The following is a 19,147-nucleotide window of genomic DNA, read 5'->3' as shown; positions in this document are numbered from 1 at the left end:
GGTAACGTTCTTGACATGCGACGTTACTAAGCAACTGAAAACAGAAACGTGGCCTTGTTCTGGTGAAGGCCACAGCAGAGGTGGCACGGCAGGTGTGTGAGGAACAGAAGCAGAGCAGTATGTGCAGGCGACTTCCACACTCCGTACCTCTCTCTGCCAAGCTTTCCTTTCAAAATAAGGAAGGGTAGAAGGGGAGTGGGAAGTCTGTGCGGTCCGAGTCTTGAAAGGTTGAGCTTTTCAGGAGAAGCAAGGTTGTTGTTGCTTCTACAGTGAGACACATGATGACCTTGAGTCACACACGGGAGCTGCACGTCTAATTGCTGGGTGCAGCGTGTGTGCCTGTGCGTGTGCACTGCGCCAGTCACCGGGGCCAAGGTGGGCAGGTGGCAGCGCTCTGCTGCCAAGCAGTCCCTGAGTGTCACTGGCCGACACCGGAGTAAATGGTGGGAGGAAGCTGCACCTGCGCTCAGTTAGGCTTGGAACGTGTTCTGTGCACTGGTATCTATGGTCATTTCTCTCGTCTGTGTGGTTTCCCACCCGTGTTGGTGAACATCCTATGTTGGATCGGCTGGCACAGCTCAGTCAGAGATCATAGTCATTCAAATCAGATAGGCGGCTACTTCATCTGTCATCAGAGACATCTTGGGTATATGCCACTTTACTAGGATGCCTTACCAGGCTGAAGCAGAAGGGCCATGAGCTTGAAGCTAGCCTGGGCTACACAGACTGTAGCAGCGGGTTCTAAACCAGAGAAATCCTAGCACCGAGACGGTAGGTGAACACAAAGTCCCACCCTAACAGAGAAGCCATTTGTAACTGATTCTTGCTGGGACAGGGAAGACACATTTTCTCCCATTGAGTCTCTGGGTAAATCAGCCACACTCCAGACCGTCCTCACACTCTGGAGTACTCAGACAACACAAAGCTAACTTTGTGGGCTTGGAGGGTGGGCGGATGAGTATTTGTCTTTATTAATTTGTTGTTTGATTGGTTTTTGTGTGCTCGGTGTTTTGTTTGGGGAAAGGGATAGGGACAGAGGAAGCGAGATGAGAAGCACAAGTTATGTGGGTAGGGAGAGGACCTGGAGGAGCTAGAGGAAGGGCAAACCTGATCAAAATATATTATAAAGAAAGAAATGTAAATAAGAAAAAATAATGCTAAAAGAGAGATGTGAAGAATAATTCTCTTAGGGAAATACCCAGTATCTTGTCCCGAGGCTACAGTAGAATTAATTTCCTTTGCTAATACAGCAAATACAAACTGATGGGCTTTTTTTGTTAAGATCAAAAGCTGAATTATTTCATTATTTAAAGTTTAGAATTCTTCTTGGTGGATTTTATTTGCTTAGCAGAGGATAAATGAAAGCTGAGGGGGAAACCAGGGCATATATATGACATAAACACCATCCTCCTGTGTCACTGAGAGCCAGGCTGCAGCGGCAACGCTGTGGCATCGAAATTTTACTCCGTAAACACCTGCGTGGAAAACCAAAAGTCTTACCACCATTTGAGCAACATTCTTAGATCTCCATGGAAATGTTTTCTCTGGGAATTTTGTTTCCAAGATTGGTGTGATTGTTCAGCCTGGTTATATTTTTCTAGGGCATAATTAGAAAACTTGTTGGGCAGGCGTAAGAGTGCCTGTGGCTTGTTTCCTTCCGGCTTTCAGGGAACTGCTCTTTGGAATTAGTGCTGTCTGCAAGAGGAGGTCGAGTTTTCTAGGGTCTTTCTGAGTAGCACAGTAACACTGGAGAGATTTGCCACGGCTGTTGAAGGACCCTCTGTGCTACAGTAGCCACTGGAGGACCAGGCTGCAGACTTCAGGGCACTTCCCTCATTTCTCTGGCTTTCTGTCCCACTCCCCCATTCGACTCCCTCCTCTCACTGCCTACTCCTTTCTATCCTCCCTACATGAGCTCCCACTCTTGCGTGCACTGTGTCCCCTTGACCTGCTCTGTTTCCAATCCATATGTACGCCCATCTCTGCCTGCCATCCTCGGAAGTACATGGTCTGCATGTGGTTTCAGTGTTTGCACAAGCTTAGGCTCACCGTGGTGAGCACGTGAGGAGTCTGGCCTAGCGAAGACAGTTCGTAAAGGTAATTAGGCACCCTCTAGGAAGGACTGACAGTCCCGTGAGATTGGGCTGTGCTGACTTTTTGAGTCTTTTGGGGCTTCCTTTCTTGCCATATGATAACTTTCTTCCATTTCATCCTCATTACATGCCAAACTGAAACAACTACACTAACTTGGGCCATTAGCCTTCAAAATGGTGAGCTAATAAACCTGTTGTAAATTGGGTACCCATTTTTTTTTTTAAAAGATTTATTTATTTAGTATATATGAGTACATTGTAGCTGTCTTCAGACACACCAGAGGAGGGCATCAGATCCCATTACAGATGGTTGTGAGCCACCATGTGGTTGCTGGGAATTGAACTCAGGACCTCTGGAAGAGCAGTCAGTGCTCTTAACCTCTGAGCCATCTCTCCAGCCCAAGGGTACCCATTTTTGAGCATCCTGTTATGGCAGCACAATGTGCACTAATACGGTGTGCACTAATAGGGCATGCACTCATTGCAGTATGCACTCATACTTTGTGCACTCACACAGCACACACTCACACAGCACGCACTAATATGGCACGCGCTCACACAGAGTGGACTCACACAGGGTGCACTCACACAGCACGCGCTCACACAGCACGCGCTCACACAGCACGCACTCACACAGCACGCGCTCACACAGGGTGCGCTCACACAGGGTGCGCTCACACAGGGTGCACTCACACAGCACGCACTCACACAGCACGCGCTCACACAGGGTGCGCTCACACAGCACGCACTCACACAGCATGCGCTCACACAGGATGCTCTAATATAGGAAGTGATCTTTTTGTGCTCCTGAGACTTTATGCTGGAAAGAGAACACTGTTCAGAAGCACTGTGCCTGACTGTATCATCTGTCTGTCTCAGTTCTTAGGAACACTGATTCTGACCCAAATTCTGCTCCTCAGAGTCTGTCTTAGGCCTCTCTTTGATTTCTTGAACTTCTAATTGTGCTTTTTATCACAAACTTATTTGGGGCATATCTTGGTTTTCTCTTCTATTTCTAACTTTGTATTTCCTGCCTGGAAGTCCCTCAGTCTGCCAGCTGTTTGTCAATGCCTGTCTCACTGACCATCTTAACACAGTGTTTAATAGTGACGTTCATGTCAGAAAAATTCAACCAAATTAAGAACAAACCTGAATCATGTCGCACTACATAGGCAAATGCTATCACATTGGAATCACCTGTCAAATTCTATACACAGGATGTTAGCATTACAGCTGTGTGTGCCATAACTGTGCCCTTACCCCATACACACACACACACACACACACACACACACACACACACACACACACACACACAGCACCACCACTAGATGAAGAGATACAGGCATTTAATGGCTGCCAAGAGAGGGTAAATCAGTCTCCCCAGGGATGAGCCCCTTAACCTATTATCCAATGCCCAGTGTCATCCCTTAAAGCGTATACATACAAGCAGCAGTAAGCGGACTAAACACTGTATTGATAAGGCCATGTGCGTGCACATAAATAAGGCTATGTGCATGTATAGATAACAATCAGGATTAAATAAAAGAGCAGTGCAGGTAACGCATGAACATGGAGGGAGACAGTGGGAGACAGGAGCAGGGTAGGACATTAAGGAACAGAAGATGACCAGAGGATGTTATGTGCATATACCAAGTGTCATAGTAAAAGTCATTTGTACAGTTAATAAATGAAAATGGAAAGGCTTTGTATGTGCCTTGTGTCTTGTTGTTGTAGAGTTCAAGTAATTCTCTTACAAAAGAAATGTTTCACTGCGTTTAGGAAAGTGTTTGGGAAGGGTGGTTTTGAGTGACGCGTAGTGCTCTGTTGTAAAGCATCAGAACCCATCCTATTTGGGCGTTTCCCCATGAAGTGTCTGCCTCTTAGAGACAGTGCTTGCCTGTTAGGAAATGCTTCAAGTCTGAGTACTTCCCACCAGCCAGGCCCAGAGCCCGGAGAAATGCCCTCTGTCCCTAGCTGTCCTTTACAGTCAGGAGTGTGGGCTGGAGAGAGTCAGTTCACTTCAGTCCCAGGGCATCACCTGCTGGCCTGGGCCTGCATCTCTGCAGTATAGATCAGAGTCTGGACTCTTAACTGCGTTCTTAGGTGACATCGTATTTTCGCTTTAGTTTTGAAAGCATCTAAATTGTTTCTATAGTCCTCTATAGAAAACTAGACTAAGCTATACATGATTTCTTAATTCTTCTTAAAACTGACCTGTCCCTAATGAGACCCCCAGGCATCTTTGTTTGAACAGGATGTGTTTCTCCTCTGAAATGAAAGCAGCATCTGACAGTGCTCCCCTATTGCTTCAGAGTACTCCATCTCTTGGGGTTCACCTTGGTTCACTTTTCCTCCATGCATTTGTTTTTAAACTTCCTCTGCTTCGTCTCTTTTATCCTAAACTTGTCAGTTTTTCTTGCCAGAAAACAAATAGTAACAACTACAAAAAAACCAATATTGCCTCTGCTTTCATCAGACCTTGAAAGTTAAACAAATCTTTTGTTCATCTCACATATACTGTGCTGTGATTAGGAAGGGTCTTTCAAAATGGACGAGCAATTTCAAACCAAAATATTTTTGTTACAGAAGAGTCTGTTTTGTAGGGTGGGTGATGGTAGCGACAATGGTGCTCATAACCTGAACTAAACTAAAAGCAAACAACAACAAAACATTTCCCTCATTCTGTCTTATCTTTCACCTTTTTACACGTAAATAACCACCCAAACGGGGTAGCTTTAACTGACTACTTGACTTAAGCTACGCTGTCGCGTTAAGAGTCTTAATCATGGGTTACCTGGGTCAGACTGGTCCGAAGGGGATATCTTGATCGTCCATTGATGTCAGAACCAGCCAGTTGTGGACTGCGTCAGTTCCTTGTTTTAATTTTACATGAAAGGGACATAAATAGACCACATGGTTCAGCTTTATCTGTGGATTAATTTCATCTTCAGGTAATTTATGGCATCAAATCTTAAATTTGCATTTGAAGTCTTCAAAATGACAGCCCAGATATGTTAGTCTGTTATTGTTGATCTGTAATTAATTGCAGGGTCATCATTCCACAGCGTTAATGGGTGTGGAGAAGCGTTGGGGTATAAGCTCAAAGTGTTGGTATGACTTACACAATTTGTGACTTTATTTTTATATTTATTGTCATTTTTTAATTGATTAATTTATTCTTTATTTTTCTCTAATTAAAGAAAAATGTGTCATAGAGGTAGACAGAATCCTAGGTTCTGTGACAGGTTGACATTTACACAAATTTTTCAGGTGAATGATAATCGAAGGTGATACAGAATTTGGGTATAAGACCATCAGAAGAAAACAATCCTTTAACAAAATCTAGCTGGTACGAGATGCCCCTTTTACAACTGTGATTTTCTCGTGTGATATTCCATGATGGGAGTACCCAGACTTCCAGGCTGTGTTCCTTTCTTTTGTGGCAGGAGGAAGGTTAGCCCTTTGAAAGAGGGTACAAATTAACTTTCTCTAGAGTTCTGTTTCCTGTCATGACTTTATCTCTTAATTCCAGCATTTTTCTGTGCTTGCTAAATGGCTCAAATATATATTTTATTTATTTGGGCATGTCAGAGGACCATGAAACTTCACGGGTTTCAACTTACCAGTGCACTCTACTGATAAGGATGGCACTTACACCGTCCTGACGAGACTGTGTGAAGTAGGATTGGAAGGCAAATTGTGTTTACAAAAGACAGAATGGCATTCCTAATAGACACTCGGAATAGGCTCTTCATTCTCATGTTCCGCTCAGCTATTACTAGATGCAACCTCATTACACAAAAGACAATCCGACTGAAGGGAAGCCGATGCCTCTCTACGCTGGTCTAGAGCGTTTCAGTTCAGTTTTCCCATGGATTTGCAGCAGTGTTAGTGCAGTCTGTATACACAGGTGATATGAAAGTAAGTCAGGAGTGCATCTGGTTGCTTCTTGCCTCCATTATCAGATTACTATATTCATAGCTACACATTTTTGGTTTTGGTTTTTTAAAGATCTTGCAATATGATGTGCTGATAGTAAACATCAGACTCAGAATACCAGGATCTGTTCTCCTCTTGTCAAAGCAATGTTATGAAAAGCCATGGGCGGCAGGTCGGGAGGCTCACTCACTCTCCCTTGCTGTCTGTGTTCTAAAGCTGAGCTGCACCACCCCTGGATAATCTCAGCATCATTGTGCTGCCCTGGCTGCAGGAGCACACTGCATGATTTATTCATTGAGTTTCCTCTTTGGGATGGAGATTATGAGAAGGCCAGCAACTGCGGCCGGCTGCAGTGGCTTAGAAGAAACGTAACGTGTGTCTTTTCTTTCTTCCTTTCCTTCCCCATTCATTTTAGATTTTGGATTTGGTAAAGGGGAATCATTACCAGGTGGCCTGTCAGAAGTACTTCGAGATGACGCACAATGTGAGTAAATTGTCTGACTTCACAGATGGATCGGATGTGACTTGTCGCTCTGTTTTGTGTGGTGCTTTTATAATGACATGTGTTGAGTAACTTACAAGGTTTAGAAAAGGGCCAAACAACTAAGATGGGCTGTACGAAACCAGAAATACTGTGAGGAAGACGTGTCATAAGAGGATCTTACCACACTGCAGCCGTACCCACCTAGGTTCAAGGTTGTTAAGGATTTTGTGAAGAGGCAGATTGGAAAACCTTTAGGCTTTATGATGTCTTCACAACTCAACAACTGTGCCACAACATTGCAGTAGCTGTCATAGAAAATATGTAATCATAGCTGTGAACTTACAGAACTTTGTCCTTAACAGCAGTTCTCAGCCTGTGGATCATGACCCCTTTGGTTGAATGACCCTTTCAAGGGGTTGCCTAAGACCATTGGAATATACAGATATTTATGATTTGTAACAGTAGCAAAATTACAGTTATAAAGCAGCAATGAAAATAATGCTATGGTTGGGGGTCACCACAGCATGAGGAACTGTGTTAACAGGTCGCAGCATTAGGAAGGTCAAGAGCCACTGAACTGTAAAGAGGGCCAGAGTCTCAGTTTGCCAACTCTGCAACATGGTTAGATCTGGAACCTTAGCTCTTCCTGTCCAGAAGAACCCACGGCACTTTTCATCTTCTACAAAGAAAGTCCGATATATTTGATAGTAGTCTAATGGTCTCATATGTTTGTATGTAGAACCATTGTTCACATGTAACTGCATGTAACATGTAAACAGTTACATGTAACTGTAAGGAAGTCAAGATATGGGATGATGATCTTACCTGCTTCCTTAGTAATGAGCTCTTCTGGCTTGAAATGTGGAAAGCAAGAACCACAGGCTCAAGCGGCCTGCGAGGACAGGGTAAGTAACTCAGAAAGGTGAGGTTGGCTGCTGCTGGGAGAGAAGTGGTACACGGAGAACATATGCCCTGCTACAGGCATTCATGTAGACAAAATTCACAGCTCTATGCAGACCAACAGAAAACATCTCTAGCACAAATCCAGCCCACTGGCCCCTCATTCATAACCACTAATTTGGATGTGGATTCCAAACCCCGAACACACATCTAAGAGTAGGCTCTGGAGGTCCGTGCACCTCGGAAATAGTTTGTCACTGAAGCCTTATGTGCGCTGCTGTGGAGTGTGATGTTGTCCTCAGCCTCCCAGAAAGTCACTGCATTGTTGAACTCATTATCAGCTACTGTGCTAAATTTTATATTTATATTCTCCATTAAGTTGTCAAAATATTTTTACAAATTCTGCCTTCTATAATTGTTGGATTTCTTTATTATAAGTGTTCATAGTAAAATTGTCTTTTCAATAACTAAAATGATAAATAATATGAGCCTACCTTTGTGGAACCCTTAGTGCATACCAGGCATATCACTAAGTTCTCTAAGCCGGGCACCATTGTAATACCTTAATGAACACAGCATAGAGAAGTGGGGCAGCCTGGGGATGTTCTTGTTGGAATGGAACATGGATTTGAACCTGGGCTATCTAAGTCAGGAAAGGTCTGATAGCCTAACCACGTTCTGTATCTGGTAGTCGAGTTGAAAGAAATCTTGAGGTGATTCTAGACAGGAAAATGCTAAACACTGAGGCACTTTCAAGGTTAGCAGATCTAACTCACAGAGTATGGCTTATGTATAGAAAACTGATTCCAAGAGATTCACTCAACCTGCCTCCAGTGACCAAAGGAACATCTAGAGCTCGAGATGGGCCCACCATGAATCCTGTCTGCTACATCTAATTGGAAAATATTACCCTTGGCATAAAACACATTATTTTTGTAAAATCTGAAGTCTTTGTCATAAAAACTGTAAGCAACAACAAAGTTTCTTTAGCTTGATCATGACAGGACCCACATAACATCCTATGTCAGGGCTTCTCCGCATCAGCCTTGAATGCCCTGCTCCCTGAGCGCCTGTGTAGTGTTCCCGGGTCAGCACCAGCCTTGAATGTCCTGTTCCCTGAGCACTTCTGTGGCAGTTCCCTGGAAGATGGGGACAAATGTACATTCACCCAAACAGGGAAACAAAAACAGACCAATGTGTGGATGACACCAAAGTCCAACTTGGTGAACCAGTGAGTTTTATTGGGGTTACACAGGAATATAGGTGACGGTTACTAATGAGCAGAGATCACTCAAAGAGTGACATCACCAAAGCCCACCCCAGCATGAGTATAGACGTAGGGAACCTGGAACACACTGCACACTGCAGGCAACTCAGCACTTTATACTGTCCCGGGTGACACCTTTGGTCTCAGCCTTTTTTAGGTCCCTTGGCTGGCCTTGACTTCCTCTGGTCAGCTTAGCTTACCTGCTTTTTGCAGAAATCTCAGTTTCTCTGATAGTCTCTGAGCAGTGCTAATAGCTTATATGTGCTTAGAGAGGAAGAGGGCCCAGCAACTCTGGTCAATTTCAGGGACTTCCTGAAGCTTACCAAATCATTTACTTCCTGGGTTTAAGGAGCTTCCCTGCAGGGTGGCATATTTCATCCCTTTTAACATGTGTGTCTGAAGGAGCTTTCCCTTAGAACAAACTGTTGTGTGTCGTACCCCCCCCCCCAACATGCATTCTAGCATCCTTTGTCTCACAGGTCTCCCTCTCAAAAGGAATATTTTAATCAGAGGAGACCACTACACGTTAGGACCTAGTGCCGTGCTTTGCTTGTTTGCTCGAGACTTAATTTCATTTATGCTCTCAGTTGTTTGTGAATCTTAAGTAAAAAAGATCCTCTATCTCATCTTTAATTTTTAAAAATAAATTAGGTTTAAAATTGAGTTATACTAAATTATCCCCCCCTTTTGGTTTTGTTGTTGTTTATTTTGTTTGGACTGGCCTCAGTTATTATGTAGCCCAAGCATGACCTTGAATTCCTCATCCCCCTGCCTCTACCTTCTGAGTATGGGGTAATAAGCAAGCACTGTACCAAGTGAGTAGTCACACCCAGCTCACCGAGTTCTTAAACGTGCCTTCGTGGGGTCCAGCACAACTAGAGCTACAGTTGCCCACTTTAAAATCTGAAGATGTGCATCTAAACCCTTTCATACCGAGGAATGGCATGGCTTAGGCTGTGTGCGAATCAGTGATATAAGAAGGTTGTTTGTATTCACCAGGTCTATTACTATAGATTTTTAAATGCAGGTATCTCCATTCGTTATTTTTATAGAGTAAAAATAGAATCTATTTTTATTACTCACTTTCTGCCATCCCATCTCCCTCCCCTATAAACCTCTGGGTTCATTTTCCTCAGGTCTCAGTGATGAAATTCACTTAAGTGCAAGTCTTGAAAATGAACTCGTTAATTGATACCGTTTGCAGCAGCCCTGTGATAGCTCCATATGGCTCTGTGGTAACACCAGCTGCCTCATTACAAGCTGTCATCGCAAAACCTCTTGATTAAAACCCGAATGTCCCATCGGTACGGCAGCACTGCTCCCTTCTTCCCTTCTGCATTGGCCGGGGCAGGCATACGAGGCCTGTTTGTGTGAAGGTCATTATGTCGGTTCCTCCTGAAAGCCGACCCAGTGAAAGCTGGCTGCCTCAGTGGTTTTTGTTTTATGTTTTGTATTTCACGTGCAGTGGTGTTCTGCCTGCACGTATGTCTTTGTGAGGGTCTCTGAAACTGGAGTTGTGGACAGTTGTGGGTGCTGGGATTTCAACCTGGGTCCCCTGGAAGAGCAGACCATGCTCTTAACCACTGAACCGTCTCTCCAGCCCCTGGGAGTGACGTTCAAGACAGTTGCATGTTGCTGCCCCATAGCATTTGCATTCTTGTGAGCTTTGTAAGTGGAAACACCAGGCCCTATATAGGTTAATCTCTGAGTCTTAACTGAAAATGGCTTCTTCAGAAATAGATCCCTTTGAATATTGACTGGAGGTTTATTTTCCAAATAGTAGAGCATAACTTCTTGCCCATCATATAAATTGCTACAGAAGTCTTGTGAAAACCTATCACATTTTCCTGAAGTCTTAAATGGGGTATATGAAATGTGCGTAAGTGTCTCTAATGGTGTGGACTCATTTAGGCCAGAGGCTACACCACCACCTCCCATGTAGAACCCCATCATAGCTTCCAAAGTCATTTCTCAGAATCTACACTTCTTCCATCGTCACACAGCAGGCAGTGATATTTACAATAATGGAATTTGATTATTTCATTAGCCTGCTTGAAAGACCTCTCTGGATTTCCATCTCCCTGAAGATCAAATTTGAAATTTATTATGTGTCCTATCAAACATTGCCACCAGCTGGGCTGACCTGGTCCCAGTTCTAACCAGTTCTGTGGACCTTCTAGGTTAATAAGTTACATGCTTTATATCTGAAATCCCTTCCCCCAAAGACTCATCTCCAGCTTATGGTACTGAAGGGGACAGTAGAGCCTTTAGGGGGTGGGATCAGGTGGGAGGAAGCTGGGTCATGGGCAGTGGGATCAGGTGGGAGGAAGCTGGGTCATGGGCAGTGGGATCTAGTAGGAGGAAGCTAGGTCATGGGCAGTGGGATCTAGTGGGAGGAAGCTGGGTCATGGGAGGTGGGATCTAGTGGGAGGAAGCTAGGTCATGGGCAGTGGGATCTAGTGGGAGGAAGCTGGGTCATGGGAGGTGGGATCTAGTGGGAGGAATCTAGTTCATGGGAGGTGGGATCTAGTGGTAGGAAGCTGGGTCATGGGCAGTGGGATCTAGTGGTAGGAAGCTGGGTCATGGGCAGTGGGATCTAGTGGGAGGAAGCTGGGTCATGGGCAGTGGGATCTAGTGGGAGGAAGCTGGGTCATGGGAGGTGGGATCTAGTCGGAGGAAGCTGGGTCATGGGCAGTGGGATCTAGTGGGAGGAAGCTGGGTCATGGGAGGTGGGATCTAGTGGGAGGAAGCTGGGTCATGGGCAGTGGGATCTAGTGGGAGGAAGCTGGGTCATGGGCAGTGGGATCTAGTGGGAGGAAGCTGGGTCATGGGCAGTGGGATCTAGTGGGAGGAAGCTGAGTCATAGAGCTCATGCCCTGGAAGACCCTGGGATGTTGGCTGTTGCTCTACCATGTTCCCATTTTATGATCTACTGCCTTAGCTCAGGCAGCCCTGGACAATGGACCATGTATTGCAATCTCAGAACTCTGAGCCTGAATAACCTTTCCCCCTTCACAGACTCTTTCTTATTTATCACAGCAACACAAGGTGCATGAAGGTGGAAAGGCACCACAGTGTTTCTCTCCCCAAATACCTAATTGAGAATCATCTACAAAGAAACCGTCACTGGCAGTAGCAGCCAGTGAGAGGGGAATCTGAAGAAGCAGGGGATTCCTGAGTAGCATAGTGGTGTGTTTCCGCATCATGGCACATGGGTTCCCAAACATGGAGGGAATCAAACGGACTTGTATTTGTATAGTTTGGTGAGTAATAAAGAAAATAGCAATTGCAAAATGAGGGATTTGGCTAACGTCCTTTCCCACAAGTTGACTTTAAAGAGTGCTGTGCTGACTGTCATTTTTGGCCTGATTTCTATTTGTCCCCTTTCCCTAAACAAACCAACCAAGTTTATTTTTCTGAGCAAGAGAAAAGACTACATGGACCCCTAGTCTTCAATACAAAAGTACTGGACAGGGTTCATCCAGAAGTGCATTCATTCAGTAGGAGAACGTTCACCGCATCAACAAGCAGCCTCCAAACCACAAGTTTAGCAGAATGAGTTAGGGCCATGTGTGCCTGAGAGAGAAATCCAGAAACACCACACAGACCATGGCAGCAGCTGGTCTCAGGGCCCCGGGCCCCGCTGCAGATGGGTAGTATAGGCATTAAAATGGAATTCATAAAAGTACAGGACTTAAATGTATTTTAAAATTAAGATACTTAACTCTTCTTCCTTTGTTAACCCTTTGATGCAAAAGGCAAGGAACTGCTCAGTACAGCCTTGTGGTTAGATCCAGTCCCACCTTCCCTTCATACCTGTCACATGCAACCGATAGTTCCTACTGTGGGCTCCTTTAACGTGGGAAGAAAAAGTATAGCGCCGAGCTCTTTCTTCTAGGAACTCCATCGCCTTTTAATTGATTTATCTTTCTTGGCTCTTAAAATATTTGACTTGGATTCCATAGAACCACAACTCGTTTAAAATTCATCTTTCATTAGTTTCCCCCATGTCAACCCGATGTTATAGCACTATCATGCCACCCATTTCACAGATGAGAGAGTGAGGCTTAGAAAGGTTACTGTGCTTCTTCACCTGTTCACTGTGAATTCTGAGACTCCAGTTCACTTCCATTATTCTAATATTACTATTTTGCCAGGTAATATTAGAATTTTTAGTAAGATTTGTGTGTGTGTGTGTGTGTGTGTGTGTGTGTGTGTGTGTGTGCAGACTTTGTGAAAATACTCTTGGAAGGGTCTGGGAGACTCCTCAGTGGCTGAGAGCGTTCTGGAGGTTCTTGGGAAGAACCTCAGTACCCAGCACAGCTGTCTAGCTCCAGTCCTGGGGGATCTGGGACCCTTTTCTGAGGCACTTACATACATGCAAGCAAAACACTCATGCACATACATAAGAAGAAATAAAGCTTTGAAATATAATCCTTAAAGCCAAGTTTTATAAAGCTTTCTCAGCTATTTGACTTTGCACAAAGCCTTCGACATGGTCAGAAATGGAAGTGCTCTAGTGAGAAGGCCTCATTTCACGTGTGTTTTCTTTACGTCCACCTGTGTGTGTGGAACTGTGTATAGTAGGGCGCTTTCAATGCATTGTGTGTTGAGTATCCCATCCCCCACTCTTACCCTGGTTAGGCCCTTCCTTCCCTCCAACAGTTCATGTTTGCTTTCATACCATAAACACATACACATTTAACGTGTGTAAAGTCTGGGAACCACAAACAAGGGAGAAGAGAATGTCTTGTTCAGTCTACTGCAATGTGCGCACCAGGATTATTTCTAGTTTCCTTGCAAACGACATAACTTCATTTGTGGCACAGAAATATTCCATTGTGTGTACGTGCCGTGTTTCCTTTGACCCAGCCCTTGGTTCCTGGATGGCGAGGTTGGTTCCCTCACTTACCTGTTGTGAATAGGGCTAGAGTAATCAGTGATTTACAGATATTTCTATAATACATTGACCTCGGTAAATACCCATGAATGGTGTAGCTGGAGATGCATTTTAACTCCTGCAAGTCCAGTTAGTAGCTTGATGACTGAGTAAGCTATTTACTCTATAGGCATTAGTCAGGCAGTCTGTACATCGAGGGGTTCACTTTAAAGGAGCCGTAGTGTCCTCCTGGTCTCTGATTTTCTGTTCATAAATGGTGACGTGACACCTCCTGATGGAAATGTTTGAACTTCCTATGAAACACATCAGGTTTTTCAGGAAGTGGACAAAACCAGATATAATACAGAAGTTCATAAATTATGCCATTGTTAATAAAAATTATGAATTTATCATAATGCATTGAGGAAACACTTAGAAGTTAAGCAGCTTCCTTGTTAAAAAGATAAAGATTGTTTTCTTGATAATCTGGGTAAAACTACACACACACACACACACACACACACACACACACACCCCTTTAAACAATATGTAAACAACCAGTCACTTAACACAGTGACACGGTGACATAACTAAAATGGCTGGCCTGCATTTATTAGTTACTAAGGAAGTCTAAAGCTTCTCACCAGGCAGCCCCCTTTTTTCTAGCCATCCTCCACCTACTGAGGGTTAATTTTGAGACACAGCAGCTCCCCCTCCCAGTCCATATTAATCCACCAAACATTATTTATAGATCTGATCACACCCCCTTCCTCCTCAGGGATTCTTACAGTTCCAACTTCTTACGCCTGGAGAATTACGTCTAGACAGACCCTGACTTTCTGAGGTCTGGTCCCCGCCAGTCTTTCTACCCTCGTTTCTTCTCTCTGTGTGCCTTTTATACTGGGCCATGTAAAGCACTTGCTCTGCAGGCCGTCCTCTCCTCCCTGCCCTGTGTCTGCTGCTTCTGTCCCACCTCCCTCCCTCCCCTAGGCTCTCACCCTCCCACTACCAGCCCCAGCTCAAACAGCCTCACTCACAAAACCTTCTCTGATCGGCCTCACCAGAGTGACAGGCATTTTTCTGTGACTCCTACAATTTGCATTTCTGAAAATGACTTTTTAGCTATGAATGAACAAGGCTGTGATTCCTTAGCTTTTGTTTTAGTCAAATGCATTCTGATGTTCTGAAAAACTACTGCTTATAACACAGCCATGTATATAGTAAGCCATGTATATCGTAAGATGTGAAATACATGACTGACTGTTCTGGGCTTAACTCAGTAAATATTTATTAGATACCTGTTACATACAAGTGAGCTTAAGACAAAGAGTGAGGTGTTGAAAGCCAAAAACCGGGGCCACAAACCTGTAGTCTCAGGAGACTGAAACAGAATCGAAAACTCAAAGCCAGCCAGGCTCCTATAGCCAAAGACATACAGACAGACACTGTCCTTAACAAACAAGTAAATAAATAGTAAGATAAGTAAGACTAGCGCAATGGTTTCTGATCTAAAAGTATCAAAGGAAGATACCACATTTTAAAAACCAAGCAGAGGTCAAGCCAAGTGTGTCTGTAGTCACCTGTAACTGCAGACGGGAAGGTAGGGTTCACGTTAGGTGGTACGTTGCACAGAAGCAGCAGTCCATCCCATTAACTGACTATGAGGGAAGTGACTCGAGGGCTTATGTTTTAGATAAAGTCCCCGCTGTGATTATGTGACACACTGGGTCCTAGAGGGCGTCTCGGTTTGAGGAATGAATATTGTGTTTGCAATACTTCCACCTTGGCTCAAGGACAGCCAGACAGAGCCCATCTCTGTCCTTGGTAGTGTAGGCTTGGGCAGGATCCTTATCCCTCTTTCTCAGTTACGTTACCGAAAAACCCTGAGAACCATTGACACTTTAGCAGCCTGCACGGAGGAGAATGTGGGTATGGCACCTGGCACACAGTGGGTGGGCATGCACACAGTGGGTGGGCATGCACACAGTGGGTAGGCAGTAAGAACCTGCCGATAATGAGATGTTTTTGTTCATCATTGGTAAATTTTAGGATCTACATGAGGGAATAACACTGTCCCTCCTCTCTTCGTGATCGCTAAAGGCGCAGAGTAATGAGAAATACCAGCTCATCCTCAAGGTTCAGTGAGGAAAAGAAGTAGCATAAACTCTTAGGTTCCCACTAAGTGTAAAGGGAAGGCTTTCTACAGCAGGATGGATTACAGGATGCCCCAGTTAACATTAAGTAAGATTGCTTGTTTTTATTATACCAGACAAGATTCCATGCCAGACCTAAGCTCTGAAATACACTGGTACCAGGGGCCAAAATCAAAGTGGGCAGAGTGGTTTTATTACCGCTTGGAAAAAGCTTGGCCCGAGATGTGCTAAGCCTCTTGCTAAAGCCTCTGGATGCAGTAATGCATGCCCCACAATGACCGCTGTGACAGAGACTCACCCAGGTGTGCTTCCCAGACTTACTGTTGGGCAGGGGTGGGGCCCAGGAAGTACCCATGCTGGGGAAGGGCTCCACCACTGAGCTGCACTTCCAGCCAGCCCTGGGGAATGTTATATTTTATTCTGAGTATTAGCAACAGACCTTGGAATTGAGGGTGCATAGGATGCGGAGGGCTGAGTGGTTGAACAATTACTGTGAGCGGAGGAAGGAAGAGTGCGTTTGATGCGTGCGTGAGCAGTCCTGAGCATCTACTCTGTTAGGTAGGTAGAGGCTAGGAGTCGGAGCCGACTCCCAGGGCAGGGGTTTGGATGGAGCAGGGACTGGCTGTGACGTGTGTGGGTCTTCAGCTGAAGCTCCGCTGCGAGGGGTAAGGAGTAGGAACAGCCGAGATCCACATCACAGGTTGTCAGCTGTGAGTGGGGTGGGGACAGCACTGAAAGCTTTATTTCTAGCCCTACTATGTGCTAATGTGGTAAAAATGTGCTTCCTTGGGCAGGTGGACGATTGCGGCTTTTCTTTGAATCATCCGAATCAGTTCTTTTTTGAGAGCCAGCGAATCCTAACTGGTGGCAAAGATATCAAGAAGGAAGCAAGCCACCCAGAAACGCCTCAGCACAAACCCAGCACCCAGAAGACCAAGGATGCCGCATCTGCTCTGGCCTCTCTAGATTCCTCCCTGGAAATGGATCTGGAGGGCTAGAAGACTACTTTAGTAAATGACGTGGCCCCTGGAGCAACTGGAGCCACTGGAGCGAATACATTCCTGTTTGAAAGGTTTGCCTTTGGGGTTGGGGGATTTAGCTCAGTGGTAGAGCGCTTGCCTAGCGCAAGGCCCTGGGTTCAGTCCCCAGCTCCGAAAAAAAAAAAAAAAAAAAAAAAAAAAAAGGTTTGCCTTTGTAAACCTTTCTCTTCCTACCCACGCATGCTCACACATGTACTGGGAAAGCAGGCTTGCTTCCACCTTACTTTTGACAGAATGAAAAAGGAAGAGTTCCTATGGAAACCTTTCATTGAATATTTCGTTTTGAATCCTGTTCCAGAAAATTTAAAACAGTACTCAGGGACTAAAATCCTCAAGCAGCAATACAACTAAAACTAACTTTTAAAGTTTCACCTAGTTTTGGCCAAGTCTTCTTTTGGATCGATTTTGCTAATAAACAACATGTATATGACTATATCTGTGTAATTGGGAGTCTTCAGACATTATTTCTTTATTTGAAATACTCACTGCTGTCGGTGGCTGTCGGGGGTGGGGGGCAGAGGGAACCCTGAGCTACTGTGTACTGTAGACATGGACAAGGCCTGGCTAGGACACCAAGGCCTGAGACTCAGACTCATGGGAGTGGCAAAGCCTTCCTCTTGTCTGAGTGGGAATGCTGACAGTGTGTGGAAAACCAACCAACCAGCCAGCCAAAACCAACCACCCAACCAGAGCTTCCTCCCCCAGTGCCTGCAGCCCGGCACTGCTGCCCCACGGAGACAGCCTGCTGAGATTAGCTCAGCCGTCTCCTCACTGCAGATGTCTAAACACCACACCCAGTTTCTCCATCAGCGCAAGCAGGGCCTTAAGGTCCCTGTAGGCGGCAGTGTGGTGCAGGGCCATCTTTTGCTGCTGCCTCATGTCCTCATGTCATGAAACAGAAGGACAGAGGCCACAGACAGACTGGTAGATGTGTCTTCCTGTCTGTTTTTCATGATAGTTTCCTGAATGTCTTACATAGCTTTCATCAAACTCGAGAATAACACCAGTTTAGGTCTTAGTTGCAAGTTCAGTATCCTAGTACTAAGGTTTGATCTCCTATTATACAGAGGAACGTGTAAAACTTTGTAAAATCTGGACACTGCAGGATGGAAATTAGAGGCTCAAAGAAAAAAGACAGAGACGAACACTTTTCTGGTGCTTTGGGAGGTCGGAAAAAGCAATCTTTTTTTCCCCCCATGCTTCACAGGTCTCAGCAATTTTGGCTTGTTTTCTTGAAGGCAGAATGTTTGAGTTGGGTAGTGTAGGAGGAACCCAAAAGAGAACCCAAAAGATGGTGGCCCCTTCAAAAAGTAGCCAGTGTGAAAAAATGGGTAGAGCAGATTGTCACCGTGAACACTGAGCCCGTGTGACTCTCAAAGGCGAGATAGCTGAAGAAAATCGAGGTGGGACTGTAGCCGTTAAAGCGATGACACGGTTAGTGGGGATGCTACTGGGTTGCTTTTGTGTTGCTCTGTTCTCATCCTGCCCAGAGGATATGAAGCTCTTAGCTGTCATGCACATAAAAACACTAGCGATGTGTAAGGAAACTTCTTAGGACTTGTAATGTTTTACAGTCGTAAGACAGAACAATCACGGGTCTTAAATGTGTCGGGAGTGGACTGAGGCTTGGGGAAGATCCTTAATTCATATGGACTCATAGTGAGCTGAGGAAGGCTGTTTCGGTTGCTCTACCGCGCTTCCTCCCTGACGCTCAGAGCTACGTGCACATTTCTCTCATCCTTCGCCGAGAAGGAGACGGAGGGCTTTCACTTAGAATATGTGAAATGAGACAACTCTCAAGCTCTCATCGGGTTAGTGTGCGGCTGGCAGATTTAATCAAGATCTTCCACAGGCATTGGCTTGACATTAAACGTAAGTGCCCATTAAAGCGGGAGTTTGACAGCCGTTCTTCTTGTGACACTGTCTGAGGACATCTTTAGGGCTGGAAGGGAGGAAACATGGAGAGACCTCAAACCCTGTAACTAGTTCTGTTTGTTAACTTCTTTCCTAATGGTGATGGGGAAGGGGAGGACATGGTGGGCGGGCTTGCGGATTGAGTAAACGGGGCTCTGTGTCACAGTGATAAATATCCCGGCTAACAAACGGCATGGGGAAGTTATACCAGGGACACGCATTTTTGATCCACATAGCACAGGATGGAGGCTGCCTTTCAGCAGGTCTGGCTTGAAAGGTTTGGTTATACTGCTCCTTAAAAAGCCAGTCATCATTTGGGAGTCAGACCCCAACCCCCAGTGGTACATCATTGGCTTAGCGTATTTCTCACATGGTAGCTGGCTTATATTCCGGTAATCAGTGTTTATCCAAAGCGTCTGGCTACCCTCTCGGTGTTTTGAGTCCTCCTCTGACAGGTCTTTGCCCTCATCTAAGC

General features: G+C 45.1%; 1 protein-coding gene across 2 annotated transcripts in view; it reads left to right on the top strand.

Annotated features, from left to right (window-relative positions):
• Prim2 (DNA primase subunit 2) overlaps nucleotides 1-17,202 on the top strand; it is a 198,658-nt gene extending 181,456 nt beyond the window's left edge. For both annotated transcript variants that reach the window (XM_032900882.1, XM_032900883.1), the window contains exons 13-15: nucleotides 6,451-6,519; nucleotides 16,513-16,790; nucleotides 16,903-17,202. In XM_032900882.1, the coding sequence (XP_032756773.1) occupies nucleotides 6,451-6,519; nucleotides 16,513-16,716 (273 nt within the window). In that variant the 3' untranslated portion in view covers nucleotides 16,717-16,790; nucleotides 16,903-17,202. The remainder of the gene's footprint in view (nucleotides 1-6,450; nucleotides 6,520-16,512; nucleotides 16,791-16,902) is intronic.
• Nucleotides 17,203-19,147: the final 1,945 nt, after the last annotated feature.

The sequence above is a fragment of the Rattus rattus genome, chromosome 4 (genome assembly GCF_011064425.1).
Source record: "Rattus rattus isolate New Zealand chromosome 4, Rrattus_CSIRO_v1, whole genome shotgun sequence".
Taxonomy (NCBI): domain Eukaryota; kingdom Metazoa; phylum Chordata; class Mammalia; order Rodentia; family Muridae; genus Rattus; species Rattus rattus.
The sequence above is the reverse complement of the archived record's forward strand: the minus strand, read 5'-3'. Positions and strand labels throughout refer to the sequence as shown.